The sequence below is a fragment of the Lutjanus erythropterus genome, chromosome 4 (genome assembly GCF_056507025.1).
Source record: "Lutjanus erythropterus isolate fLutEry1 chromosome 4, fLutEry1.hap2, whole genome shotgun sequence".
Lineage (NCBI taxonomy): Eukaryota > Metazoa > Chordata > Actinopteri > Lutjaniformes > Lutjanidae > Lutjanus > Lutjanus erythropterus.
The window spans coordinates 43835727-43845637 of NC_139320.1; the positions used below are offsets into that span (position 1 = coordinate 43835727).

The 9911-nt window shown below is 38.0% G+C and overlaps 2 protein-coding genes across 2 annotated transcripts; one reads left to right on the forward strand and one right to left on the reverse strand.

Annotated features, from left to right (window-relative positions):
• The first annotated feature begins 243 nt into the window (after nt 1-243).
• On the forward strand, nt 244-5113 carry anapc15 (anaphase promoting complex subunit 15). The gene is made up of 5 exons (XM_084718096.1): nt 244-357; nt 729-850; nt 2195-2254; nt 2386-2526; nt 3876-5113. The coding sequence occupies exons 2-5, from the start codon at nt 731-733 to the stop codon at nt 3921-3923; spliced, it is 369 nt and encodes a 122-aa protein (XP_084574222.1). The 5' UTR covers nt 244-357; nt 729-730; the 3' UTR covers nt 3924-5113.
• Nucleotides 5114-5454: 341 nt separating this feature from the next.
• tomt (transmembrane O-methyltransferase) lies at nt 5455-7948 on the reverse strand. Its single transcript, XM_084718095.1, has 4 exons — nt 7612-7948; nt 7019-7215; nt 6574-6696; nt 5455-6245 (listed from the first exon to the last, which is right to left on the reverse strand). Exons 1-4 carry the CDS (start codon nt 7871-7873, stop codon nt 6048-6050), a joined length of 780 nt encoding a protein of 259 aa, XP_084574221.1. The 5' UTR covers nt 7874-7948; the 3' UTR covers nt 5455-6047.
• Between the last annotated feature and the right edge of the window lie 1963 nt (nt 7949-9911).

Sequence of the window (9911 nt, forward strand, 5' to 3'; positions counted from 1 at the left end):
TCATTTACAGTATAATTAGTGCAATGCTTTTGAGCACAATGGTCAGATTCACGAAGGAAAATAGTCATTTTCTGTCGTTCTCAACACGTATCCCGTTTATCAATATATATTCGATTAAATACATCAGTGAATATATGTATTACTATGAGACTTATCACTGACATCGCTATCAACACAATGGTCAAAGTAGTTTATTTGTTCTGGCTATGTTTTCCTGACTCTACCGCTGCCAAAGCCACCCAAGCGGAACCTTTGTTAAGTGACACTGGACAAGAGGACGATGTGTAGGTGAACACCAGCGGCTTCCGGTTAAATTTATTTTGAATTTTTTTTAAAGCTGGGCCAAGAGATTGGCAGGTACTTATAATATCTGTAAATGCACTATGGATTCAGGGTGAAATGTCATATTATGTTACGTTATTTGTTAAGTATTAGATCGGTGGTGGCTGCATTACACTTTAATGTTTGTATGTCAGAAAAATAGGATTTGAACGATGTGTTAGCTACGATAATTTGCTGTCTTCTCATCAGTCCTGTGTCGTGTTAAATTGCGTTTGTATGCTTTTAGCTCCGACACATACCTCATGGCTCCGTTTCTTTCATTAAGTCGGTGGTTTTATCTGTTTTTTGTGTGTAAACGCTGAACATTCATAGCTTCTGTCCAGGCTACACACAGGGTTGCTGCTGGTTGACATCGTGCTTGTTGTTGTCCCCTCCGTGTGAGACAGACATGTCCACGCTGTTCCCCTCTCTGTTCCCCCGAATAACGGAGTCTCTGTGGTTCAACTTGGACCGACCGTGTGTGGACGAGACCGAGCTGCACCAGCAGGAGCAGCAGCACCAAACCTGGGTAAACACCTCCGCCGAGGCACGGTCTCCTTATTCTCCTCATGATTAACAGGACTGGGTCAGACTGCTCTGAAATGTAGTCAGTTACCAAATACAATTTTTTAATCTGTTTTTGTAATCAGCATCGTAATCCTTTAGATTACAAAAAAGTAATACAATCTGAATACTTTTGATTACTTCAAAATAAATCATTGAAAATATGGCACATTATAGACACAAAATTACAAAAAAGTTTTACAAATATTCTTTTATTATTATTATTATTATTATTATTATTATTATTATTTAAACATCTCAGAACATTTTTAGTAAATAAAATGCACTTTTGCACAGAGTCCTTTTTTCTCCCACCACAAAGTAGAGCAGGCTCTCCTTTTTTTCTTAACCAAGAACCTTATTCATGTTAGAAAATACACTGAGGACCCCCTCATGTATGTCCCTTGGAATAATTTGACACAGTCATTTTTTTTTTTTTAATTTCTACTTAGTTATGTGAAAGAACAACACAAGATAAATATTTTAGGAAAGATATTAGACATTTATTATATTATATTATATTTGTACCATGTCATAACATGCATACACACACATCAAGAGAGTGTATTTCACTCTTAGTGCGTATGTAAAAATAAAATGAATACCTGCATTTTATATAATAATAATCACAATATATCTTGATTATTTTCATATACAATTTAAAAAAGTAAAATAATTATACATGAAATAAAAATAGGAGAAAATATAAAATATGCCTAATACAAACAAAAATAAAGATAATAGGTCTGGAACTTGAATATAAAAGGCCTATAAAATTGTTTGGGAAAGGAAATAGTTAATGTAAATTAGTAATGATTGCAAAAAAGTCTAATCCTAAAATAAATGCAGGCTATAATGTAATTTTTTGGAAAACAAATAAATAAAATGTATAACATGATCATTTAAATAAATGACTATAAACTTTTCATGAATCCCCTGGCAGAGAGCCACAGAAGGACCCGTGGAGGTTCACGGACCCTTATTTGAGAACTGCTAATCTAAGATCACTTTTCTTTAGTTAATAGAGCGTTAGTTATCTTGAGAAAAGTTTCACAATCACGATATTTTAAAGATATTATCAAAAATGTAATGTAGTAATCCTCGACAATGTAACTATAATCTAATTACACTTTTTTTCAGTTGTAATGTGGGCTGATCATAGTTACATATTTTTTGTGAGATAAGATCAACTTTATCAATCACACACTGGGAAAATTAATTTGTAATCTCGATTATGTATTTCCCATTACATGTAATCCATTACTACCCAGCACTGTAGTTTAATTTGTGCACTCTGTCTCTATTACAGCTTCAGAGCATTGCTGAGAAAGACAACAACCTGATGCCCATTGGGAAACCTATTTTTGAGGTAATGTCTTAGTGTGGCCTTTAAGACATAATCGGCAGATACATTTGAGTTACATCATGCCACAGCATGAAACATGCACTGGTTACATGGTTCCATACTTTTATGTCATCCGCCCTCTACCAATGGCACAGGCAGGATATGAAGAAGAGGAAGACGAGGATGACGAGGATGAGGAGGACAGCGAGGAAGACTCTGAAGATGAAGAAGACATGCAGGACATGGATGAGATGAATGACTACAACGAGTCACCTGACGACGGCGAGATCAATGAGGTGCGTTAATGTTTGATTTGTAGAAACTCTTTTCCCTGCAGTCAGTGCAGCAGTACTGTAATGGCTGAGACAAACTAGACTGTAAGGTTAATGTCATTAAAAGGACGGTCCAGATTATTTGAACACCCCCAGTTTGGAGAAGCAGCAGGAATCCCAGTGTAGGAAGCTAAGCAATGTACTGCTGAGGACAGGATCGGAAGCAAAATACATTTTAGCCACAAAAAAGGTCCACCTAAGAAAATGAATATCAGTTAAAGTGTACAATATATTTAGAATGTTTTCACTGCTTTACCTTGCTGACAAACAGTCTTTTTCTGATGGAAATAGCCTTTTATGTAAGCCAGATATCACTCTCTCTCACTCAGCCAGACTCCTTTGACAAAAACAGTAAATTTACCTCACAGAACATGTCAGTCTGTGGTTTATCCCTGTTATAGTGTGACTTTAGTGAATTTGAACTAACCTTTTAAAACATTAAAGTCACACAGAAACACAAACAAACTAACAGATCACAGCAGGGGCAGACCAGCAACTCCCATGTTCTGTGAGGTAAAAATAAAGATTTTGACAATAGAGTGTGGTTTGTAAGGAGAGAAGGATATTTAGTTTATATAATGGCGGGTTCCTGTTGAAAAAATGACAAGGTAAAGTGCTAAAAATATTCTAAATATAGTCTACACTTAAACTGACGTGGATTTTTTGAAGTTGCCAAAACACATTTTTCTGCTGCAGTGTTTCCTCTAGGATGGAGCAGAGGTGAAGCACGTCCGGAAAGCGAGCATTTTGTCGCTCACAAATCTTTTTGGTGCAGATTTCCATGTGTCTGCTGGCACCAAGAGCCCTTCTGGGCATGATTGGTAACTGAAATACAGTGCCACTCCCTAAAGTGGCTTTTGAAAGTGAGTGTGTTACCCGCCACTGCCGAAATCAGGTGTGTGAATTAACCTGGATATAAAAAGTCTGTATCACAAAATGATATTACAGTTTCTAAAGAAATGAGATGGTCCTGCTTTACTCACAAGTGTGTTAATTTCTTCTAAAGAGGTGAAATGCAGCCGTCTCCTCTCTTCCCTCATCTCATTCCAGTGGTGGTGGTCCTATTTCAGCAGCAGACTATCGACAAACTATCCCTTTAAACTGGCCCAGCATATGCCTTGACACTGTTAAGAAGTGGAATTAATTTTCTACCAGCTCTTAAAAACTTTGACCTTGAGTTACATTTTGTGTTTGAAGGCGCAGCCACTAAATATCTCAAATACACTGAAATCACTCTAGTGTTGTTTCCTTCTTAGCTTCCTTTCCTCTCCCCAAATGGAGAAATTCTTTAATCTGGTTCTGTGTCTTGCCAGGTGGACATGGAGGGACCAGACCAAGACCAGGACCAATGGATGATTTAAGACAAAAGACAATCTTAGTCTCCATCAAGCTTTCTGGTACTGGATTCCTCCTCCTCCCCGCTTAAGTCATGACTTCGGCCCCCTTCAGTCTGAGAGACAGATGCATTTTTTATTTGTGTAAACGGGGACAGAATGTAGTTGAATGAAAGCTTGTACCATGATATTCTTCAGAGGAAGGTTGGCTAAATCCAGCACAAGTGTCTCGTGTCAAGCTGCGGTTGACCTCGAAGGCTTTGGACATCGTTGGACATCGCGGCCTGTGAGTGTTGTTGCCTGGCACACTTTCACTTTGTTGAAACACTGACGTGGATGTATGTTTGAGCAACTGCATATACCTGTTATCCTTTCCTTTTGGTGACAATATAGGAACCACACACGCAGACACACACTCAAACAAACTCCTTCTGCTGTTTTACGAGCAGTGGGACACAGTAGCGGAAGTAGACATCAGCCTGTTGACGGCTCATTTAAACTTTGACCCTGTCATATGTTCAGTCATGTGCCACTTCTCCAGACAGCTGACACAGTATGAACAACAGTTCAGTCAGCTAAATAATTTGTGACCTATGAAGGACACGTTCCCATGATTTACACTCATGTTTCACAGCAGTGTTGTGTGTGCTGCTAATCTTTGCTACAGATAGGACTGCGGCTAATTATTGTTTTCATTGTCGATTGATCTGCCAGGTGTTTTCTCAATTAATCAATTAAGTAAAATGTCAGTTTACTGTCATAGACGAGGAAAGAAACCAGAAAATATTAAAATTTAAGCTTGAATCCGAAAAAGAACTTCTTGAAGAATGGCTTGAACAGTTTAAGCAATTATCAATAGCTGGCGATTAATTTAATACTTGACAAGGCTGCAGCTCTATGACATAGTTTTTATAAAAGCTTATGAAATAGTATTATATTCAGGAAATGTATTAGTGTTTTTTTAAAACAATGTAAAAGGTCAAAACAGCCACTGACATCATGGAATGTTAATTGAAATATGACCACACCCAGCGTCCATCCAGTTTCTTTCATGATGATCTTAAAGCTTTGCTTTTCCAATGCTTTGATTATTTGTACTGAAATGAACAGAAGTCTTGACTATTTGTATTAAATGAAAGAATTTTGATGAAACAATTTTGTTTTTCTGTTTTTGTACATTTGATTTTATTATTAATAAAAACACATGTAACATTGTAGTGAGGGGGGTGTTGAATTTAGGTTGACTTGCCATTTAAAGGGACAGTTCACCCCAAAATCAGATATACATATTTTCCCTCTGGCCTGTTGTGCCATCTTATTTCTGTGGTGGAATTTCTCACGTGAAACTGCTCACAACGAGGTCTGTAGGTCATCTTGAGTAACTGGGTCATGGTTTTGAGAGAAGGCAGACATCTATGACCGATATCTTTAAAACTCTGCATCTCACAGGCAGAGGAAAAATGTTTATTTTGGATTTTGCTGTGAACTGTCCGTTTAAGATGTTTTCATACAGGTTTCAGTAGTAAACGTACATAAAGGACATTTATTTTAAAATCTCCAGTTTATCTGTTCTATTTAAGTAAACAAGCTATTTTTTTTAAAGAATTTTCTTATGTTTTTGCTTCCATTAGCAGTTGGTAATGACAGTGACAGAGCTCCCCAGCAGGAATAAAAAGGTGGATCTTGTTTCTGTTTGCAGGCTGGGGCTGCAATACAGTTCATTTTCTTTACAAAAACTATTAAAATCATGATGATGTGACATTTGTTGGGGTCTGTGCCAAACAAACAGGTTTTCTCACATCTGGAGAACAAGATTTGTAGAACAGGGCATCTCTGCAACACTACAGTACTTCATTATAGTGCTGTTTTGTCACACATTTATCCTTAAAAAATGATTTTCATTTTTTTTTTTTTGCAGGAGAGTATTTGCAGTGAGGTATTTTGAAAAGCATTACTGTAGTTCCTTGAGCTGACACAGTGCATCTCTTACTAGACACTGAGATGGTGCAGTTTTTAGGCGAATCTTTTGGGGAAGAATTTACAGTTGCCATTTCTGTCACAGTTTTCTTTCACATTTGTTTGAACATGGGTTACACCACCGCCAGTCCATCCCCCGCCACTTGTGAGTGATATCCTACGTCTGCATGGTGTCTACTTGATTCCCTGGTACACCAGCTCAGCCATGCCGTCCCTGATGCCTTTGCTGTACTCCAGTGTGGCCCGGTGGACCTTCCACTCATACAGGCCGCTCTTCCGAATGTGCCTGAGGAACTTTGGAGCCCCGGGGAACAGCACATTATCAGCTACGATCATAGACCCTTTTCCCAGAAGACCTGAGCCCTCTAGCATCTGTAACACACACACACACACACACACACACACACACACACACAGGTAGTATCATATAACTGAAGCAGTGGACAAAGTAAAAATAGAAAATGGGAAAAACACCAATATAACTTTAAGCATTTAAGTGCAACTTCAGGTGCATGTACATTATGAAAGCACTTATTTTTTTAAATAAACAGGCTTCCGCCGTCTCAGAGTACATGTCCACCTTCATGGTTTTACTTAAATATATGAAGTTTACATATACAAATTATTATTTTTACTTCCAGCTAGCTCCCAGACAGGACAATAAATTACTAAAAGAATGATAATGATTCATTCTGGCCACCTGCAGATCGGGGGCGTAGCATTTCTTCCAGTGATCCATGAAGACAAAATCCAGCCTTTCCAAACCGTAGTCAGACCGCAGCCGAGGGATCACCTCATCAGAGGGATTCACGATGAGCTCCACCTGGAGAGCACACAGCATGGATGTCTCAAAGGTTTCATTTTCTTTAAATTCAATACATTAATGCAGAATTTCACAAACTTTTTTCTGAGGACCTACTCTTTTAAAAATTACAAACCAACCCAATTCACAAATTTTTATAGCTAATACACTGAATACTCATATAATACCGCCTCAAAAAATCCACACTATCCCTTTAATTTAAATACCACAGATTTATGTGAAAACAGATAATGGTGAGGGCCTGTATGTAGATCATTTGGGGCTTTTATCTACAGGCCTATAGTACATAGAGTGCCTTGAGTTTACATATTTCTGCTCTCACCGTGTCATCGTCAAACCCTGCCAGCCGGATGATTTTTTCAGCGATGGCAGCATTCCTCTGGTCCATCTCGACGCTGTAGAGCCGGGCACCCAGGGGCAGAGCCCGGGCGATCCGCACGGTGCTGTACCCGCAGTGGGCACCCAGCTCCAGCACTGTCAGGGGGCTCTGCTCCATCAGCAGCCGGTCCAGGATCTTCCCTGCGCACAGACGAAGACGAAGCAAATAACGCTGCAATTAACGATTATTTTTGGTATCAGTTAATCTGTTGATCATTTTTTCGATTAATCGATTAGCTGTTTGGTCCATAAAATGCTGATCACTGTTCCCCAAAGGCCAAGTTTATGTCCTCAAAGTCTTGTTTCATCCACAACGCAAAGATATTCAGTTTACTGTCAGAGAGGACTAAAGAAACCAGATTTTTTCTTTAAAAAATTACTGAAACAATTAAGCCTTTATCAAAGTAGGTGGCAATTAATTTAATAGTTCACAACTAATTGATTAATCGACTAATCATTTCAGCTCAAGAACCAAACATGCCAAGCTCATGCTCATAGACAGATAGATTGCTGTGTAGGGTTACTAAAGCTCCACACCTTTTTTAGGTCCAATGTTGCTAATGAACTCCACCTTGCTGCACCAGACGTCGAAGGCGTCCAGGATGCTGTCAGGGTCCCCGGGGGTGGCATGAGTGAGAACATACTGGTAGGCTCGCTCCTCTCGGCTCAGACCAGTCACACAGTCCTTCCACGTCCTGACCAGGACCGCCCGATAGAACAGCACGAAGTAGTAGCGGTACCTGATGATCAGTGTCAGCAGGAGGGGAAGGAAGGCCAGAGCGATGGCTGGAGACACCATCCTAACTCATGTGAAGAAAAACACACACAAGTCACTCAAACTCAGTTATTTTATATCAACTAAAAGGATGAATTTGTACTTCTGTCTATTTTCTGTTTTTACGTTAATGGACTAAAATGACATCGACTTCCTGTGTTTTAAAGGGTCAGTTCACCCCAAAATCAAAACACACATTTTGATAAGATGTGTATGTGTAATACATATTTTCATGTAGGAACTATTTTCTTCATACCATAGAAAGAAAATAGTTCCTATAGGAACTTACTTAAAGATCACATATCAGGTATCATTTAGTTTTAATACACTGGAGAGAAGTCAGACATCTCTACAGCTGATATCTCAAAAACTCTGCAACTCAAACATTTTGTCATGTGTCTCATTCTGCTCATTGCCTCACTCTCATCAGCTGCAGCTAAGGATTTATTCATTATCAGTTATTCTGCTGATTATTTACAGGATTAATTGATGAATTGTTTAGTTTATAAAATGTCAAAAAATTGTGTAAAAGTAAACAATTTCCCTTAAGTTGCTTCATTTGTCTAAACAACAGTCCAAACCCTAAATACTCTTCATTTACTATCATAAATGACAAAGAAAAACAGCAAAACTTTATTTTTTAGAATCTGGAACCAGCAAATGTTTGACATTTTTGCTTGAAAAATTATTATCAAAACAGCTGGCAAGTAATTTTCTTTTGAATGACTAATCCTTGCAGCTCTACATCTGATATCTAGATGTTCGGATGCCATGAGAAAGCCCCTTCTGTCAGAAATCTTTCTGTCTTCCAGAGCAGAAAGCTGTCTATTAATTTTAGATTTAGTTGACTTATTATCTTCAGTGTTTTTTCTCTGTTTGGTTAGGTTTAGGCACTAAAACCACTTGGTTCTATTTAGGAAAAATCATGATTTGGGTCAAAATAGACTGCTGTGTTACAAAGTCCTTTATAGTAGAAAGATTAGAAGGCAAATGATTAAAGCCAGGAATTAATTACAGCAAAACTACAGAAAGATCACTCACAACTGATGAAAGATCTCTAATGAATGCAAAGAAAGAAATTGTAAAGTGCATCATTGTAAAGCTGGCTATGATAAGACTAGTATGAGACCAACAATAGCAATAATTTTATTAATGGAATAATCAATGTGTGTGAAATTACTAAATTTCACACACATTTTGAGACAAACTCTCCGTGATCTGAATTATGCAAAGCTAAGATCTAAACAGGAGCTGTCTTTGAGGCTTCAGTCCTGTGCTCCATGTGACAGAAACTGCTGTGTCTCTCTAGATGTTCCTGCTGCCTCAGGTAACTGTAGACTCCACACACAAGACCAAAGCTGTCACAAAATATCTGCATCCAAATAAACTGTCCCATGAAAAACAGACACACTCACCTGTTTTCTAAAAAAGAACGGCACCGCTGACGGTAACAAAGATGAAAGCGGCTGAGACGAGAGCAGAAAGACAGAGAGGTGTGTGTGAGTGTAAGAGACCTGGCTGCATGAATAATTTATGTATCACGTGCATGACAGTATATGTCCTAAAATAAATTCCAAATAACAGACATTAACAGTCACATATGTAACTCTACAGCTGTTAAACATCAGTTTCAGTCAGTTTAGATCAGACACACAGATTAAGTCTTACCTAGATATTTAGACTAGGACTGATACTGTGGACAGGAGCAGAGACAATGAGAGGCAGCGTGAAATGGACATCTGATATACCAAGTTAACATCAACAGGTGTGTGTCTGTGTGTGGAATCAAATTTCGTTTTTTTTTTTTTTTTTACTGAGTCATGTTGGAAAGATAAAAAACAATCCCTAAGCTGATGCATGGAATATTATCTAATGTAACTCAGTACAATATTTAAAAACCTACAGCAGAACAGAGTTACAATCTTTTTTATTTATTGTATTAGTTTTTATCTTCTTTTTAATTTTTAAGTTTAAGTTTCAGTTTGTTTCCAGAGTGAATTTCACTTTAGTTTTTATTTTTAATTGTCTAAAAATGTTTAGTTTTAGCTTAGTTTCTTACTAG

Excerpts from the sequence above, each read along its gene's own strand:
- anapc15 (XM_084718096.1), top strand. The coding sequence starts at position 731 with ATGTCCACGCTGTTCCCCTCTCTGTTCCCCCGAATAACGGAGTCTCTG. Across the intron at positions 2,255-2,385 it reads TTGGGAAACCTATTTTTGAG|GCAGGATATGAAGAAGAGGA; the intron begins GTAATGTCTTAG and ends CCAATGGCACAG. Across the intron at positions 2,527-3,875 it reads ACGACGGCGAGATCAATGAG|GTGGACATGGAGGGACCAGA; the intron begins GTGCGTTAATGT and ends GTGTCTTGCCAG.
- tomt (XM_084718095.1), bottom strand. The coding sequence starts at position 7,873 with ATGGTGTCTCCAGCCATCGCTCTGGCCTTCCTTCCCCTCCTGCTGACA. Across the intron at positions 7,216-7,611 it reads CAACATTGGACCTAAAAAAG|GGAAGATCCTGGACCGGCTG; the intron begins GTGTGGAGCTTT and ends GTCTGTGCGCAG. Across the intron at positions 6,246-6,573 it reads GCTACGCCCCCGATCTGCAG|ATGCTAGAGGGCTCAGGTCT; the intron begins GTGGCCAGAATG and ends TGTGTGTTACAG.